This window comes from Notolepis coatsorum (genome assembly GCF_963971535.1).
Source record: "Notolepis coatsorum genome assembly, chromosome: 8".
Taxonomy (NCBI): domain Eukaryota; kingdom Metazoa; phylum Chordata; class Actinopteri; order Aulopiformes; family Paralepididae; genus Notolepis; species Notolepis coatsorum.
In genome coordinates, this window is record NC_140172.1 from 129,987,707 (window position 1) to 130,005,981 (window position 18,275).

The window sequence follows — 18,275 nt, forward strand, 5'->3', positions numbered from 1 at the left end:
TAAATGGATCTGCCTGACACACTGTGACACAGTCTACATAGAGACATGCCTATTCCTTGGTGGTTCAACCTGACGATCCAACTGCACCACCATCCTGTGACCTGGTATCACCTACAGCAGGCTGTGTCTAATGTTACATCTCTTTATTAAGAGAAGGTGTCAGTTTGCTCTGTTTTGCAGAGGTCTGTTCTGCCTGCCGTGGTGTTGTGTCCTGAGTGTAAACTGTTAACCCTCCCACAGTGTTCTATATAGGGTTCTTTGGACTTTCTCTCTCCCCAATATTGGTTCCTCACCCTTGACATTGGACGTTTGGTCTCGTAGCCTAGGTTTCTTTTAGCCATTTCTGGAGAAACCTGTTGGCATTTTGTCAAGGTCCCAGACATTCGCCTTCTAGAATTTGACTTGAGGTAAGTTATTATCGGTTCTAGAATTACGTTCTTTCATATTATTTAGCATTTGTGACGTCATGAAATAAATATAGGTCTGTGTGAAGTCAGGGAGCACTTTCTACCAAGTGCAAGTTTTAATAGAGTCTATCTATTTCTCATCTGTGGTGCCAAATGATAATTTTGTTTCTTCAAACGGGGAGGGTTGAGTTAAAGTGCTTAAAAAGATGAATAAAAGGATGATACATGCCAAGTGTAACCTGCTTAAATTAAAATGTAAAATAAATATATATATATATATATATATATATATATATATATATATATATATATATATATATATATATATATATATATATATATATATATATATATATATATATATATGTATGTATGTATGTATGTATGTATGTACACACAATATATGTTAGAAATGTGACATATATCAGGTGATAATGTCAGTATTACAATACTTTGGTTGAGTAATAATATTGAGTAATAGGCTATAGTGTGAATAATAGTCTGCTAATTCAATTATAATGCCGCCACTCCCAAACCACCCACACCCGCAATGTAATCCACTAAACCAGATAAAACAATGGTAGACTATTAGTGCATGTTGAATGTTCGGTCCTCGCTCCACAATGGTGGATTGGTGGAATGAACTTAGGACAGCCAAAACCCGATCAATCTTTCGTCATCGACTAAAAACACACTTCTTCAATCAATATCTGAAACGAAAAAAAGAAAAGAAAAAAAACACTAACCTTCATACTGTCTTATACTATCATGCTATGTCTTTACTATATGCACTCATCACTGCAGCACCCAAGTTTCAGCACTGTTTGATGAACATTGTTACTCAGTTGTTAGAATTGTACACTTCCTGCTGACTTGTCGTACAGAACTTGTAAGTCACTTTGGATAAAAGCGTCAGCTAAATGAAAAAATGTAAATGGTGCCAACCTTATTGAATTATTATAACATTATTATGAAAGTATTATTGTGTATTACTACTACTACTTCAAAACGTTTCAACGGGTCACCATTCATCTATTTCAAATCAAATCAAATGTATTAGTAAAGCCCGAAATCACAAGGTAATGCCCCCATGGGCTGTAGAGTCTTCTTTAAACAAGTCAAGAAGAAACTTCACAATAAATCACATGTTTGTAGGCTACTATTTGTGGGAACTCTAATTATGCATATAGGAACTGCACCTTTAAAGACGTCGGGGAGGGAACGGGGTGCATTGCATTGCACCATCATCAGGGTGGAGCATAATCCTGACAACTGTTATAAATCGCTGTATACACTTCCTGGTTCAGTCTGGGCTGTATTGTAAAATAGGCTACATTCGTCAGTAGTATCATGGCTGCTGAATGGAAAAAGAAATGTGAGAGCGAGTGGAAGCTGAAAGGTTTACCGATGCCCGACAGCGTGGACTGGAAGTTCGTCTACGAAAGGAAGCCCCTCGGACGAAATTTGTTGAGGAACCCTGCACCCCACGGTATGACGTCACTACAAGTTTATGCGAGTTGAATTCTCTGAATACCACACAACTTTTGGCACACACATTACGCGGTTTCTACTATAGGCTGATGACGCGTGTATATAACACAGATATTACTAATGTTCTATTATCATTTATTTGAACTCTTTACTGAATGTGTCATCGGGAAGCGACGTATATGCCATTCTGGAAGGATTTCTATGCAGTGTGACATTATTAGGTCTGGCTGGCAGTTGAGGAACTGATGGGTTAATCAGCAGTTTGCTAACATCCCTTCCAAAAAGGTGGCATGGTAGTTTGGTGGTAATTTCAGTTTTACCATGGTACCGGACATTTATAAATTATTAATTAACCATGACACTTATGGTAATGTGGTATTTTTTTTGGAAGGGATATAGTTCCTCATTGGTTCCTAGGTTAATCATTGTGCCCCATAATGTAGTGTTACCAAGGGGGAAATAAATGAAAATATATATACATATTTATTTTTTCCCATTTAATTTCAAACCTTTATTTAAACTTGAAAGGCAACTGAGGTTAATCCATATGGGTGCATGATGTCCATGGTATCTTTTTCTTTGGGTTCGTGCTGTTTGCAGTAGGATTGTGGTGCATTCAGTGGGTGTGGTACTTTTGTACTGTATCTAAAGTTAATTCATGCAGGTGCACGTCCATGAGTACATTAGAGTGAAGTCCCACCTTTTTTTTTAGAAACACTGCAAGACGATGCTGAGCATAGGGTGGGTGTGGTGATAGATATAGATGTGTGCTGTTTGCAGTATGATGATGGTGGGTGTGGTGTGGTATCTTTAACAAACAGTAGTACCTTTGTACCTTGATCTCATTCCCTCCACAGGGCTGACTCATGACACGCCCCCTCCTGAGCCTGAGCTGCCTGAAAGCCCCAGAGATGGACCTCCTCAGTTTGAACCTGAAGGTGAGAAAAAGGGGGAAACGGTATACTAATACTAATAATAATAATAATAATAATAATAATAATAATAATAATAATAATAATAATAATAATAATAATAATAATAATAATAATAATAATAATAAAATAATAATAATACACTTTATTTGTATAGCACCTTTCATAATAATAATAATAAACTTTATTTGTATAGCTCCTTTCATACAGAAACGGCAGCTCAAAGTGCTTCACAACAGAAAAAAAGACAAAGATAAAATGAGCACATAAAGTGCAGACATAAAATCACAGTTTTTCACATTAGGATCTAACATCCCAACAGGCCACCTTGTTTATGGTTTGATTCAGTTTTAAATAGACAATAGTGCAATAGTGCAGTGCAATAAAATAGTAGAATAGAATAGATTAAATTTATTTTACAGTGCAATAAAATAGTTCTGGATTACTGTTCAACAGTTCAAAGTCGTCTTTACCTTCTCTGTTTGGTATCCACAGTTTAAAACCTGACAGTCTTCCCTCCTGTTTGATACCCACTTTGACCCTTCAAACCTCCCACTCAGGGCAAACCTCCCTCTCATTGCGCAGTTCCCTCTATCAGGGTGCAGTTCTAGGCCTGGGTCCTACACAGTTTTAAAGCCTGACAGTCTCTTGTTTGATACCCACACAGTTTAATACCTGACAGTTTTGAACCTGTAATAAAAAGTAATAGACACAGTAAAATAATACAGTGCAATAAAATAGTAGAATAGAATAGTTTCAAGTTCAAGTTTCTTTAATAGTTGTCATACAGAAGTACAGAATACTTTCATACAAAATGCTTCTTACTGTTACGCTCCAGAGACTGTGCTAGACAAGATAGTATCAAATAACATAGTATAGCATGTAAATTAGAAGTAGAAAATGAGGTCACAGTGTTCAGTATAGACATATGTACAATGTTCGATGCAGAATAGACGTAACTGAGTTACCATATAATATACAATACTATGCAGTGTACTAATGTACAATATTATATAGTGCAAAGCAGAAATGCAGAAATGGGATGAGGTACAATTTAGGTACAATTTACAGTAAGGTGTACGAGTTGTAGTGCAATCCTTCATCAATAAATATAAAGTGTGGGGAGTGGGTGCTACAGTGTGTTTGTTTAAAGTGAGTGTGTGCTATAAAGTGTGGGGAGTGGGTGCTACAGTGTGTTTGTTTAAAGTGAGTGTGTGCGTGTGGATGTGTGTGCTATGTGCGTTTGATGGTTGTTGTTGTGTAGTGTTCATTGTTCGTTAAGCAGCCTGATGGCCTGGGGATAGAAGCTTCTTCTGAGTCTTTCTGTGCTCGCCTTGAGACTCCAGTATCGCTTGCCTGACCGCAGCAGTTCAAAGAGGCAGTTGTTCGGGTGGCTCGAGTCCTTAATAATTCTCTTAGCTTTCCCCCTGCACCGCTTGTTGTAAATGTTCTGGAGGGTGGGGAGCCCCCCTCCGATTGTGCGTTCGGCTGAACGTGTCACTCTTTGTAGTCTGCTTCGGTCTTGTGCAGTGCTATTCCCAAACCAGGAGGTGATGTTGCCAGTCAGGATGCTCTCTATTGTACATGAGTAGAAGTTCTTAAGGATCTTCTGACTGACTTGGAACTTCCTTAGGCGCCTGAGGAAGTAGAGGCGTTGTCGTGCCTTCTTCACAACACTGTCAATGTGTGTGGTCCATGTCAAGTCCTCGGATATGTAGGCTCCGAGGTACTTAAAGCTGTTGACTCTCTCAACCGGTGCCCCGTCGATGCTGAGGGGGCTGTAGTCCTTGACCCCCGACCTCCTGAAGTCCACAATCATCTCCTTTGTTTTGCTGACGTTCAGGGAGAGGCTGTTTTCCTGGCACCATCCCGCCAGGACCTTGACCTCTTCCAGGTAGGCCCTCTCGTCGTTGGCAGAGATCAGGCCCACCACCACTGTGTCGTCGGCAAATTTGATGATTGTGTTGCTACTCCGCTGAGCCACACAGTCGTGTGTGTACAGGGAGTAGAGGAGGGGACTCAGAACACAGCCCTGGGGGGCCCCTATGTTGAGGGTGATGGATGAGGAGGTGCAGTTGTCTGCTCTCACCACCTGGGGTCTGCCCGTCAGGAAGTCCAAGACCCACTGGCAGAGGTCATAGTTCAAGCCCAGGTCCCTGAGCTTGGCTATGAGTTTGGAGGGGACTATGGTATTGAATGCCGAGCTGTAGTCAATGAATAGCATTCTCACATAGTTCCCCTTCCTCTTGTCCAGGTGTGATGCTGCTGTGTGCAGCACATGGGCTATGGCGTCCTCCGTGGACCTGTTGGGGCGGTATGCAAATTGCAGGGGGTAAATAGTAAATAGTAAAATTATGCAACAGTGCAGTGCAATACAATAGAATGGACAGAGTAAAATAGTGCTACAGTACAATCAACAGCGGAGTATATTAGAAGGCTATGGTGAAGAGGTACGTTTTTAGCTTATTTTTGAAAATATTAAGAGATCTAGCTTCCAACAGCCATCACTGATATACTGTAGACTAGTGTTTGGTCAGTAACATGGGTCTCCCAGTCCCTCCACTCTGCAATAAACACAAAATATCTTTTTTGGTATCACTTCCCACTTTATCCAATCAGGACTAGGAGAGAGAACCCTAGATATTTTAACTTTTTTCAAGCAAAGATATTTAATAGATATTTCAATTCCAAGCCAAATTTACTGGCAGATTTATTTTTAATTTTTTTAGATAATTTTTTAGCGTTTAACGCTTTTTGCTACTGGACAGTCCAGTAGAGAGAGGGATAGGAGGAACAGGAGACAGAGTGGGGGGAAGACACTCGGCAAATAACGATGGGTCCGGGAATCGAACCCGGGTCTGCCATGCCGCGACTCAGCTCGTTATGTGGTTCACCACTGGGGCGCCCCCAGGCAGATTATTTTACTTGTTTCAAGCACACTTCTTATTTTTGTCAGACCATTTTTGCAGAGTGGAGTTCTCTCTCCTGATTAGATGAAGTAGGAACGGGATACCAGAAAATGTATTTTCTGTTTACTGCAGAACGGAGGGACTGGGAGACCCATGTTACTGACCAAACACTCGATATCAGTGATGGCTGTAGGAATATAGAGCTATTATTTTAACATGTAGCCACCCACCATTAACAAAGAAAATACCACTTACAGCACCTTTAAATAAAACACTTTTAAACACAACTTTCTACTCTTGTCTTTCAATCATAGGTGACTTCACTGGCTGGGTTACAAGCAGGCAAGCACTTCCCTACGACGACAGCGGCATACCACCAGGTGCTGTGGTTTGCTTCATGCCACAGTACAAGTGAGTGTTACCTGGGGTCACATAGCAACCTTATAGGCGGTTTCAACTCAACAACAAAAATAAAGAGTACGAGTATGCGTCAGTGCCATCATAGAAGCGTTTGAAAATGGTTTCCCTGTTACCACTGGGTGATGAAACTGGGTGATACTTTATTGATCCCCTTGGGGAAATTCAGGCATCATAGCAGCATGGGGTGGGGTACAGGTATTGGCAGGGTATTAGTAGAAGACATAAATACAGGCAATACAATTATAGTACAGTAGAAAAGTAAAAATAGGCAGTGTAAACAATATAATTAACTCTGAATATACGCATATGAGCAAGTGTAATCAAAGGTGCAGAAGAGGGTCTGTATGCCCTGTCAGTTATATTACACATTACAATAAATATGGTTACAATGAACACTAGATTCTATATACTATGAGTAAGTAAAGTACGGTAAGTATACAGTACAAAGGTGCAGTATACATAAGGTACTCTAACTGGCGTGATAAACGCCATATGTTATAAGTTGTAGTCTGTACAGTTTAGTAGTGATCAGACATTCCTAGTAGTTCTCGAGTTCTGCTGCCGTTAGTTCTCCGGCTGCTGGCAGCGGTCCCTGCCCACTGTTGTGGAGCCTGATGGCCGCTGGTACGAAGGACTGGCCGAGGCGGTTAGTGGTGTGTGGCGTTGTCTCTCAGTGGTAAGCAACTTCGGTGAGAATGTTGGGGCTGTGACCCTTCCTCTTCTTATAATTCTAGCATTGCAACAGGAAATACAACTGTAATCTTAGCTGTTTCCGAACAACTTGCAACATATCAGACATGCCACTGAAACGGCCTATAAAGGAAAGAAAAGCACAGAAATACTGTAAAAAAATATTGATGGCTTTATGCACCTAGATACAATATGATGTACCAAAGAGACACGTTCTGCCATGCAGCTTGCCAGAACACAAGATACACAAGGTCCCCAATACGTCTTTACTCATGTCATCTCTCTGTCCACAGCTGGTTCACCATGGAACAGACGATGGACCTGAAGAAAGAGGGCCTTTGGGATGAATTGCTGGATGATTATCAGCCTGATATAGTCATCCAAGACTGGTGGGTGGGTTGCACCCTGATAGCAGAGCATTGCATCGACGACTTATTACAGTTTTGTGATGAAAACACCCCTGTTGACACAATGAGATGGGAAGAAGTGATGCAAGTGACTGTTCCTTTTTTTCTTTTTTCTTTTGCATGATGGGAGATAGAGAGACTATAGTTTTCACTTTGGTGTGAAGATTAATTCACTACCAGAGGACAATATGAAACAGGCATGCTTGAACTAAGCTTGCCTATGTCGATGTAGGTGTTTTAAAATGTCCACAATATATTATACAGTATATATATATATATATATATATATATATATATATATATATATATATATATATATATATATATATATATATATATATATATATATATATATATATATATATATATATACAGTGTTGGAAAGTAGATAAGTATTCAAGTACTGTACTTAAGTACAATTTCGAAGTACTTGTACTTTACTTGAGTGTTTTAATTTGAGGGAACTTTGTACTTTTATTCCACCACATTTCAAAGGAAATATTATACCTTTTACTCCACTACATTTATCTGAAGCCACCAGTTACTAGTGACTTTGAAGAAAAAGATTTAGCATAGAAAACATGGCAACAATTTATGAAAATGATATACTTTCACTGTCAACTTCAAGAGGACATAATCAGAGCAGCTTAACTGGAACACATACCACTTTAAAATAACCTTTAATCAGAGCAGCATAACTGGACCAAATACCACTTTAACATGCCCTTTAGCTCAATGGTTTGAGGCTTGAATGCTCCCAAGCACTGGAAAGCACAAACGTCATGTAGAATGCATACTTTTACTTTACTTAAGTACATTCAATAGCAAATACTTCTACTTTTATTTAAGTAGAATTTGAATGGTGGGCGTTTACTTTTACCAGAGTACTCATTTATCTGGGTATTTCTACTTTTACTTAAGTAAAGGAACTGTGTGCTTCTTTCACCACTGGCAATCTAAATACATTTGAGCATTTATTTAATTGGTACAAAATCTCACTGATTGGATGTCATGCAGGCGCAGCGCAGGTAGACTGAGGCTGCTTTTCTCAGGTTCATTCCCTGAGCATCTTTGCCTTGAGAGGAGAACCTTTAAAACCTCTCAGACACTCAGAGGAAGAGTATTTGTTTTATGTTGCTGGACCGACAAATTAACATTAATTAATTGAAAGTTTATTTAGTTTAAATTGTTTGCTTTATGCACTGTACAAGAAAATTGCCTTATAGCTGCCACTAGATGGCAATATTGTCTGGCTAATCTAACAGAATATGTGTTGTCTACAAGGCCCAGAATGCTTAGTTTGATTGATTGATTGATTGATTGATTGAAACTTTTATTAACAGATTGCAGAATGGGTACAATACAGTACAGCTCAATACAAACAACTGCTAAGAGGATGCAGACCAGAAAAAGGCTTTCGTCTTGTTTACATCAGGGTCCTCCATTTTCAATTCATCAGGACATTTATGACATACATGACATACAAATATACAGTACTGTTTCATCAAGATATACAGTACTGTTTCAGAAAAAGAGATCATAAAAAAATATATATATACATTCGAAGGGGAATAAACTGTACGGGTGGATGGGGGAGGGGGGGTTGGACATTTACCGGGGCCAGTTTCTAATTGCAGCCACCCCTAGGTGCTCTTTGAGAGCGGTTTTGAAGGAGGATAGGGATTCACATTATTTTACGGCTGTGGGTAGGGCGTTCCACATTATAGTGGCATAATTGCGAAACGTGTTTAGTCCCTTGTTTGAGCCGAATCTGGGTTGAATATGATTTGTGGAACTCCCTCTGGTGTTGTGGTCGTGATATTCACTGACCTTTGGGAAGTATTTCGACATGTACATGGGTATCTTAGTGGTGTGTAGTGTATCTTGTAGACCAGGCCCATTGCAAGTTGCTGTACTCTGTCGACTACTCTAAGCCATCCTAGGTTGTCAAAATGGGCAGGGGTAAGGTGGGTTTTAGGAGTAAAGGCCAAGCAGTAGTCTAACAGTTCTTGAGGATCACAGGAAGTTAAACTAAACACGTTAGTAGAAGTTAGTTCAGAAGTGGCAACAAGACCAACAGTATTCCTACAACAAAATGTTGATTAACATAACGTATGGAAGCTGCAGTTAGGTCACGACAAGGCCCTTGATTGATTCTTTGTGTGTTTTAGAGCAAGGCAATTGATGCTTATTGATAATAGGCTGCATTGTATTGTAGAGGGTGCACTGTTTTCTGTAATGTAGTAGCGCCTGTTTACGCAGATGACCCGTGTAGTGTGTGGTCAAGCTGAAGGAGATGGATAGGGATAAGAACATCTATCAATTGATCTCATGACAGTTATAAAGAGGTCAACTGAAAGGGTTACTCAACCACATCTGGTATATTAGCTTAGCTATACAGTGTCAAGCACTGCAGACATCTTATCCACAGGATTAATCAATAAATGTTCAGGATATAGATGACAAATCAATAAATACTCATCCAGTTCCAAATCTGTGAGCCTTTGTCTCATTAACATAAAAAAAACATCACCATATATAGTTTAGAATGGGTTGATTTTCAGAGGTATCCCAGCCAAACTCAAATAATCAGTAAATAAGTCTATTCTGCCACTCTCTATCACCTATGGATATAACACAATAGTGATTCTACCTATACCCTGTTCATGAATGCATTTACATTTGCTGTTCTTGGCTGTTGTAAACACTGGTGTCTGGTAGGACATTCCTGGAAAAAGCATCCGGCACACAGGCAGTGATACATTTTATGTCACCAGCAGCAACAGCAGTTTATTTGGAATGAATAGAAGTATTTAGCATGCATTTTCAAAGACGGAAAGCAAGTCAATACACTGCAAAAATGCAACAGCAATGATCGCTTATCACCAATAGATCACAAACATAAATGAGGATCTTGCCGATTACCTTTAGCTATAACATCAACATAACGTAAAATGTTGAATGACCTTTTTTCTTTGGTACAGCCTTCTTTAATATAGCTTTCCATTCCTGTTGACTTGTCAGGTATGAGGAGAGCCAGGTGCACGAGTCGATCTACCAGCTCCACGTGAAGTTACTGGGTAGTGACGCAAAGACGGTGATCTCAGAGCACACCGTCACACCCACAGAGGACCTCAGTACCTACTCACACACCTGGAAGGAGGTACGTCTGGGTTCAAAGTGAAGCCTTGATGGTTAAAGCCCCAATCTGTGTTGTTGTTGTTGTTTTTGTTTTTTTTACAATATAAATGAAGGGTACAGTATACTCACACACTGTACATTCTTGAAGATTACACGTTCATTCCTATTTTGATCTGGATGTGGAAAGTACACTTCTTGGAACTTTCTTAACCCACAGCGCAGAATATAGGTCTATTATATAATATACAAACATTACCAACATTAATAAACGTTTCACAGCCACAAAATACAGACAATACAATTGAAAAAAGATGGTTTACCGTCTCAGTTAATCCGTCTCAGTCAACTAGAGAATAAAAACATGTCTTTACTGCTTTTTTGGTGGTGGGGATATATCCATTTGTTTATGTTTGGATCTCTGATTGGGCCTTTAACCCCACTGTACCTAAAACGAGCTACAGTAACACTAGTATGCTGCTCACCAATTCCTTGTGTGTCTGTCTGTCTCTTTGTCTGTCTCTTTGTCTGTTTGTCTGTCTGTCTGTCTGTCTGTCTGTCTGTCTGCCACTAGGTGTCCCATGTGTTCTCAGCCTATGGGCCTGGGGTGAGGCACATCCACTTTCAACATCGACTGAAGAACAATTTCCTGAATGAGTTCTTTCCTACTCTGTTCACTGACAGTGCAGTCATTGTCAAGCCAACCAAAACCAAAAAGTAAACCTTAATCCGAGACATGGTGACATACACACCTTCACAAAATAAACAATAATTTGTCTCAGAATGGTGTTTGTGTTTAGTTTTATTTCATTTATTTTGATCATTTCTCTCCTCAAAACTAACATGTCAATCTCTTGATGCTTTTTTGTGGACTAGCGACTATGCATGATTTATGATTTTATGATTTTATTAGGATTCCCATTGGCTGATCAGCTACACATCCTGGGGTCCACAGATAACACAATAGACATGACAATAGATAACACATTTACAGACAAACAACCAAGTGGTATTCAAATCAGGGAGTGACAATATTCTCTCAAACATATTACTATACATACCATATTCTTAATCATATGTAATCATACATAATACAATATAGATATTACATAATACAGTATATATTAATATGCACTCACAAGCAGTGAGAAACCATAAACAATAAAACATACATACATATGCTACAGTCTTTTACCCTGGTTCATAGGCATTGGGTATACATACAAAGTACTCTCTTACCATCCATTTGTATAGGCGATTGATTTTCCTATCACTAAAATAAAATGAAAATGAAAATAAAAGTAACATGTAAAATGTATTTTTATAGCCCAAAATCACAACAAGTTGCCTCGACGGGCTTCACAGATAAACAAGTAACATCACAATAGATCCACAATAAAAAAAAACACATACAATCCACAATTCTACAACACCCCCAGACTTTCCCCAATGAAGATAAGGAACAACTCCCTGTAACCTAGCAATAGGAGGAGAAAAAGGAAGAAATCTAAGATGAGCAATTCAAAGGGGATCTACAGTAAATGGTAAATGGTTCATTTATATAGTTATTTTATCCAAAGCGCTTTACAATGTATTCCTCACATTTTACCCATTCACTCACACATTCACGGCGGAGGCAACAATGCAAGGTGCCAACCTGCTCATCGGGAGCAGTTAGGGGTTAAGTAGTGTCTTGCTCAAGGACACTTCGACACGCTGCCCGGGAGGAGAAGGAATCGAACCGGGAACCTTCAGATTACCAGACGACTGCTCTACCTCCCGAGCCACTGTCGCCCATCAGGGTGGATGGATAATAGAACAAGCGAATAATTGGTATGTACAGTATATGCATACAAACATGCAAGCACACCCACACCACAACAGGTGGATGACGTATACATACACACGCATATATATATATATATATATTTTTTTTACTGGTCTCTTTTCATTCAAACATTAAGCATGAGTCAGGCGGCTGGGTGGCACAGCGGACATTGCTGTCACCAACGCTAGAGACACCGGGTTCAAATCCGGCTGTCGGCGTTGCCTCCGGCTTGGTCCGGCCGTCATACTGGCTCAATTGGCAGAGTCAGCGAGTGGAAGTCGATGGGTGGTAATCTGGACGTTGTGGACAGCGACTCCTACAGGTCTGTTGGGGACGCCTGCACAGCAGAGACAGGAAATAGCGGGGGTAGTGTGAGCCTCCCACGCGTTACACCTCGCCAATGAGAGTCCGCGCTGGCAGGTGAAAAGATGTGACAGGCTACCTCCTCGTGTATCGGAGGGGACACGTAATGCAAGGCTTCTATCCTCCCTACGACCGACCTGTGGGGGGCATATGCGAGCAACATTCAAGACAGGGGAGGGGAGAATTGGAAACAGCGAAATTGGGATGGGAGAAAAATAGAAAAATAAGGAGAAAAAGTGGATATACGGAAAAAAATGCTGCAGCAAATCGGAAGGCGTTGCGGCCAGAAACCGCTTTGGGGATGGTGGCCTTCTGGTGTGAAAAGATGTCCAGTCCACCAAGATATAAACTAGTAGGAACCACCATATAACTATATGAGGGAACAATGTATTTTTTTCTCCCCACGTGTCCCCTGTACAGTAGTTCGCCCCCACAGTCTGGGAACCACTGGATTAAGGGATATGGTTGTAATGGTGTTCTGGCACTCTGAGTGGAATATTTTTGTGGCATAATTTCAAGCACGTGCAAATGTTCAGACTTCGGACATCTCTTTGATCTTGTTTTAATCCACGCCGCTGGCTGGTTTTTCCATTCAGCGTCCTATTTTGGGCCTATACTATCCCAGCGGGACTATATAAAGCATGTGGGTTCTATCTGGCAGTGGCAGTTAAACAGCACACACACACACAGAGTCTATGAATCAAGTGTATGTGCCTGCTAAATAATGCTCCAAACTTATGTTAAATCTTGGCGAGGGTGAAAAAGGCTTGGCCATTTTAAAAGGGGTCTCTAGACCTCTCTCACTTCAAGATATCTGAACGGCACCCACACGTTTTCCCTTTACAGAAATGCCCACTCTATGACAATCCCATGCAGGTTTGGGCAAAAACCATACAGTACAAATCTACCATCATGTGCAGAGGTTAAGAAAGAGTTAAAATGTCATTGTCACACTGCCAGGCTGACTCAAGGCCAGTGAAGGATGCCCCCCTTGGTGATGTGACGTCCCAGAGAGCACGCCCACTCTGTCTATCAAAATACCACTTCATGCCAGTCAGATGTTATGCATATAGAGGTCTGTTCCTCATAGTGCTGCACGATTAATTGAAAAAAAAAACGCGATCTCGATTCATAGACTTGTGCGATCTCATTTCTAAATTATGACGATTCTTTTATTTGTATTTCTTTTTTACCGAAAAAAATAAACGTAACTTTTTCTTATTATTTCTTTTTAATCTTTTATTTTTTAAACTTTTTACTTAACTTTTTTAAATGATGACGATTCTGACTTGAGTTATTTTGTATGTTACAAGAGACTTTTAAGTTTAAGTCAAGCACTTTGATAGATGTTATGTTGTCTGTTTAAGAGAGTGTGCAATAAATGATTTGATTGAAAAAATAAGAATCGTGTGAGAGAATCGTGATCTCAATTCTTAGAGAGAAAAACCGTGATTCACATTTTAGCAAGAATCGTGCAGCAGAGCCTGTTTATTCAACTGACCTCAGGCTTGTTAGCAGGGCCTGTTTATTCAACTGACCTCAGGTTTGTGCAGCAGCGCCTGAGATCACGTTTTTGTGTTTTCACTCTGTTCAGGTTTAAATGTCTCCATAACAGTTTGGTTATTTAAATTCTTAGAACATGGGTTCTATAAGTGGTGGTGCTCATTAAATCCTCTCTTGTGTCTGCAGGGATCCTGTGTGTAGCAGACCAGTGTCACGGGCTGAGGGAGTTGGCATTGAATTACCACCTCCTGAGTGACGAGCTGCTGCTGGCCCTGTCCTCTGAGAAGCATGTTCACCTGGAGCACTTGCGTATCGACGTGGTGAGCGAGAACCCAGGACAGCACTTCCACACCATCAAGAAGAGCAGCTGGGACGCCATGGTGCGCCACTCCCCCAAGTTCAGCCTGGTCATGTACTTCTTCCTCTACGAGAACGAGTTTGGCCCTTTCTTCTGCGACGAGATCCCAGTCACGCACCTCTATTTCGGCCGCTCGGTCAGTAAGGACATCTTGGGCAGAGTGGGCCTGCACTGCCCCCTGTCTGGTGGAGCTAGTGGTGTGCGCCAACGGGCTCCGCCCCCTGGACGAGGAGCTGATCCGCATCGCCAAGCGCTGCAACCAGCTTTCGGCCATCGGCCTGGGAGAATGCGAGGTGTCCTGCAGCGCCTTTGTGGAGTTTGTCAAGATGTGCGGTCGGAGGCTGTCCCAGCTGTCCATCATGGAGGAGGTGCTAATCCCCGATCACAAATACTCCCTGGACGAGATCCACTGGGAGGTGTCCAAGCACCTGGGTCGGGTCTGGTTCCCAGACATGATGCCCACCTGGTAGAGCTGAGCCACAGCCACACAGTTCAGCAACTTCACTTTGGGGCGTGGCCTGGTTGTTTGCGCTGAAAGGCCTTTGAATGCATAGTTGGAATGACGTAGAAGTGGAATGTTTGGTGCCAACATGGAGGGCATTACCTTATTGAGCCTGTCCGTGTTTCTGTAGCAGAGCACCCCCCAGTTCTCCAGAGAGGTTTTAGCCGGATGGGTGGGGGACGCTGTGTGGCGTTTGACATGCTGGACTGACCGCTGAACAATTAGATAATCCTTTCAAGGAACGCAAGCGCCACATAAACCTCTGCCTGTCGGCTCCAAAACAGACTGTACAAAACTGCAGCCCCCCCCCCCCCCCCTATTCCAGCGATTTCATGGGCGGGGAATGTCCAAGTTGGTGAGGGATGGTGGAACCACACGTGTACAAGTATAGGCCTATTATATCTGTGAAGTGAGGGAGGGTGTACAGTGTTGATGTCGGTCCGCTTTTTGATTTTAAAATGTTCCTGTATCAGGCACCAATGGCAAGAGTTCCCTGAAGTTGCCGTGACGTCAGGTGGGTCACGTGAGGAGTTCCAAAACGCAGCGCAGCCGGCAGTAACACGGATGTCTTCTAGCCATTACCGTCCTGTCTTCGACAACCCTAAGTGTCGGTACCACACTAGCTGACATCGGATAGCTAACATACCCTTTGAAATACTGGATTATGTGCGGTCCCTGCTCAAACTATTGACACTTACCAAGACTGCAGGGTAATGTGGCTAGAAGGCATTTTCTCTGTGTGCTTTGCATTGTGGACTCGTCACATGACCCACCTGACGTCACGGCAGCTTTATGGAACTCTGCCGTTGGCTTAACTAATATAATCTTAAAAAATTTGTGGTTTCTGTACAGCCATTTACTAAGCACCTTTCAGGAATAACGACTAATTAGTTGGGATCTGGCAGAGGAGCTAATGGCCGGATGGAAGCGAAGGGGAGATATCTTGTTCTTATCTAGACCCAGACGGGTTCTGATACAGCCGCACCATAGAAAGATAACCAAAACCAAACAATAGTGGATGAGAAAATACAGAAATAATATAATATAGATGCTACACTGTGCAGGAAAGACAGACATTTTTTAATATGGAGGTGGATAAGCCTCTGTTTTCATTTAATAAGATTATTATTAAAGTGATATAGTAATAGTCGACTCGGCTATTGGGTTATAAGGTAAACTGTGAATGCAAACGAAACCTTTTCATGGTTGCTTCTCAGGTGTCGCTAAAGCTTACATGAATATATAAACTATAGGTTTGTCTTCTGCTGTTTGCCTGTCCGACTCTAAACCCTGAGCGCTTCATCATGAATACCTGCCCCCCCCCTCCCCATATGACTTATGCCCCATGTTCGCTCTGTATTCCATCCTCTTATCTAGGAGAGGGAACGGTATTCATTGATCATGATACCGCCTAATTGTCCTCGCAGACATTGATATCATCCAGTACATTCATTTGTTTCAGTACAAAGACATTTGGCAGGTCAGATGAGTGAAATGAAACTTTTTCCTTTTAAGAAGGAAGTCCCAATGCATCTGTATATAAAACGCTGTGTGTTTGATTTATATGAATAGAAATGTACTTCTCTTTATCGCGCCCTCTTGTCAGGGTCCCACGTCACCTTCATCGGTGGCTCATGTCTTTTAGATACCGGCAAAGCGAGTCCTCCTTTGCTAGATGGATATTTTTTCGTACCCTATAGTCACTAGAGATGATTAGCCATGTAATTTATTGATATACGAGAAGACCACTTTTGTATTGAATCTGTGGTTTTCAGTCGTGTCATGTGTACAGTAAGCGGTGGGACAGCAGTGATGGGGTTTATTTTATAATGCCTCTGCCTCCGTCGACTGGCTTTTGGACTTGTAGTCTTTAGGATCAGTGAATAATACAGATTGTAAAGCACTTTTTTTTCTTGCTGTCTGGACTTCCCCTCCTTACCCTTCATGTAGCCGAACTCTAATAATAGGCTGAATCAAAAACGGAAATATTTGCAATACTTTCGCAGAGACTGTAGCAGCAGGGTGTAGAGATATTATCGGTAGCAAATGGCATCATTTATCACAGAAGTGAACTAGTGTTTTCTGGTTCACGTAGACTATTATGGTCATATCTCTCAAGGACACATACTGCATCACCTGGTTATTTTTTCCACAACAGATTAAATGCAACGATGGTCATCATGACGGTTCTAATGTTCAGCCTCCTTCGTTTCTCTTGTATTTGAAAGGCAGCGTCTTCATTTTCTGTACCGGTTTGAACTCTTTACTTTGTCTCCGTTAGCATCGGTGCAGATAAAGAGGAGAAACAACTTACCCTCATCAGCAGCCATGAAATCGATCTACTTGTTTGCACTAAGTCAACTAGAAGTTAACTGGTGACAATGCTGTTGTTTTTAGTCTGTTTGGCGAACGCTATGTCTATCATATTAGTCACCTGTCTTGAAATGAAAATAGACTTGTTTTGGACATGTGATAAAAATGTGTGAATGTAATTTGTGTTTGTATTCATTTTCTTCCTGAACATTCTGCTACATTCTACACATAATGTAAATAATTTATTTAAAATGTGTTTTATAATCATGCAAACTAGTGTGGTCTCTTTGGTCCAGTCGCTGAGATGGTCAAATACCGTTGTAGGAAATACGAGTTCGGTATACTTCTAAGTTTCAATGATGCTTTATTACAAAATAGATTCAATTCACAAAGTTAAGTCACGATTGGCTCCGGCCTCCTTCTAACACACACACACAATGTCAGATCCTCACAGTATCCTAATCACAGAATGACAGAATGGTAGCAGAGTAGAAGAGGCCCTCTCTGAATACCAGCCTTATAAACTAGAATGTAAACACTCCTTTAACTATACTGATTGGTCTAATTACCGGTACTAAAGATAGGAATTACTTCCCTGAATCTTTGTCCACTCAGGGCTCACGTCCGGCCTCCTCGCATTATCATATCATCAAAACATGATCATGTTTTTAAATGTTGAAATAACATTATCTGGCCAAGTATTATCAAACTCGTCTGACCTTGTCTGGTCTTTCCAAATACCCAAGAGATGGAAGAGTAATTTATATATTTGTGGAAAAGGCTCCCTTTTGATGAGTATATTACACGCTTATACTAAATATGTACAGTAAAGAAGGTACCCACATTTGGTACCGATTGATCTAGCGTGAACTGGTAGTCGGTACTGGTAGTACTAGGGCTGTACTGAATGTCATTTTTTAACATTCAAAGCTTCTATTGAAGTATTCGAACGAAGCTTCGAATGTCTGTCGTCATATTTTATGACGTAATCCAAATTAAAAAAAATTATATATT

The 18,275-nt window shown here is 41.0% G+C and overlaps 1 protein-coding gene and 1 pseudogene across 2 annotated transcripts; both read left to right on the plus strand.

Moving 5' to 3' along the window:
• Nucleotides 1–1,670: 1,670 nt before the first annotated feature.
• nccrp1 (P1, F-box associated domain containing) lies at nt 1,671–11,178 on the plus strand. Its single transcript, XM_084319821.1, has 6 exons — nt 1,671–1,896; nt 2,756–2,836; nt 6,054–6,150; nt 7,143–7,238; nt 10,281–10,419; nt 10,969–11,178. Exons 1-6 carry the CDS (start codon nt 1,758–1,760, stop codon nt 11,113–11,115), a joined length of 699 nt encoding a protein of 232 aa, XP_084175947.1. The 5' UTR covers nt 1,671–1,757; the 3' UTR covers nt 11,116–11,178.
• Nucleotides 11,179–12,252: 1,074 nt separating this feature from the next.
• On the plus strand, nt 12,253–15,168 carry LOC311233561 (F-box/LRR-repeat protein 3-like; annotated as a pseudogene). Its single transcript, XR_014621074.1, has 3 exons — nt 12,253–12,278; nt 12,369–12,544; nt 14,275–15,168. The product of XR_014621074.1 is annotated as an F-box/LRR-repeat protein 3-like (transcript).
• The last annotated feature ends 3,107 nt before the right edge of the window (nt 15,169–18,275 follow it).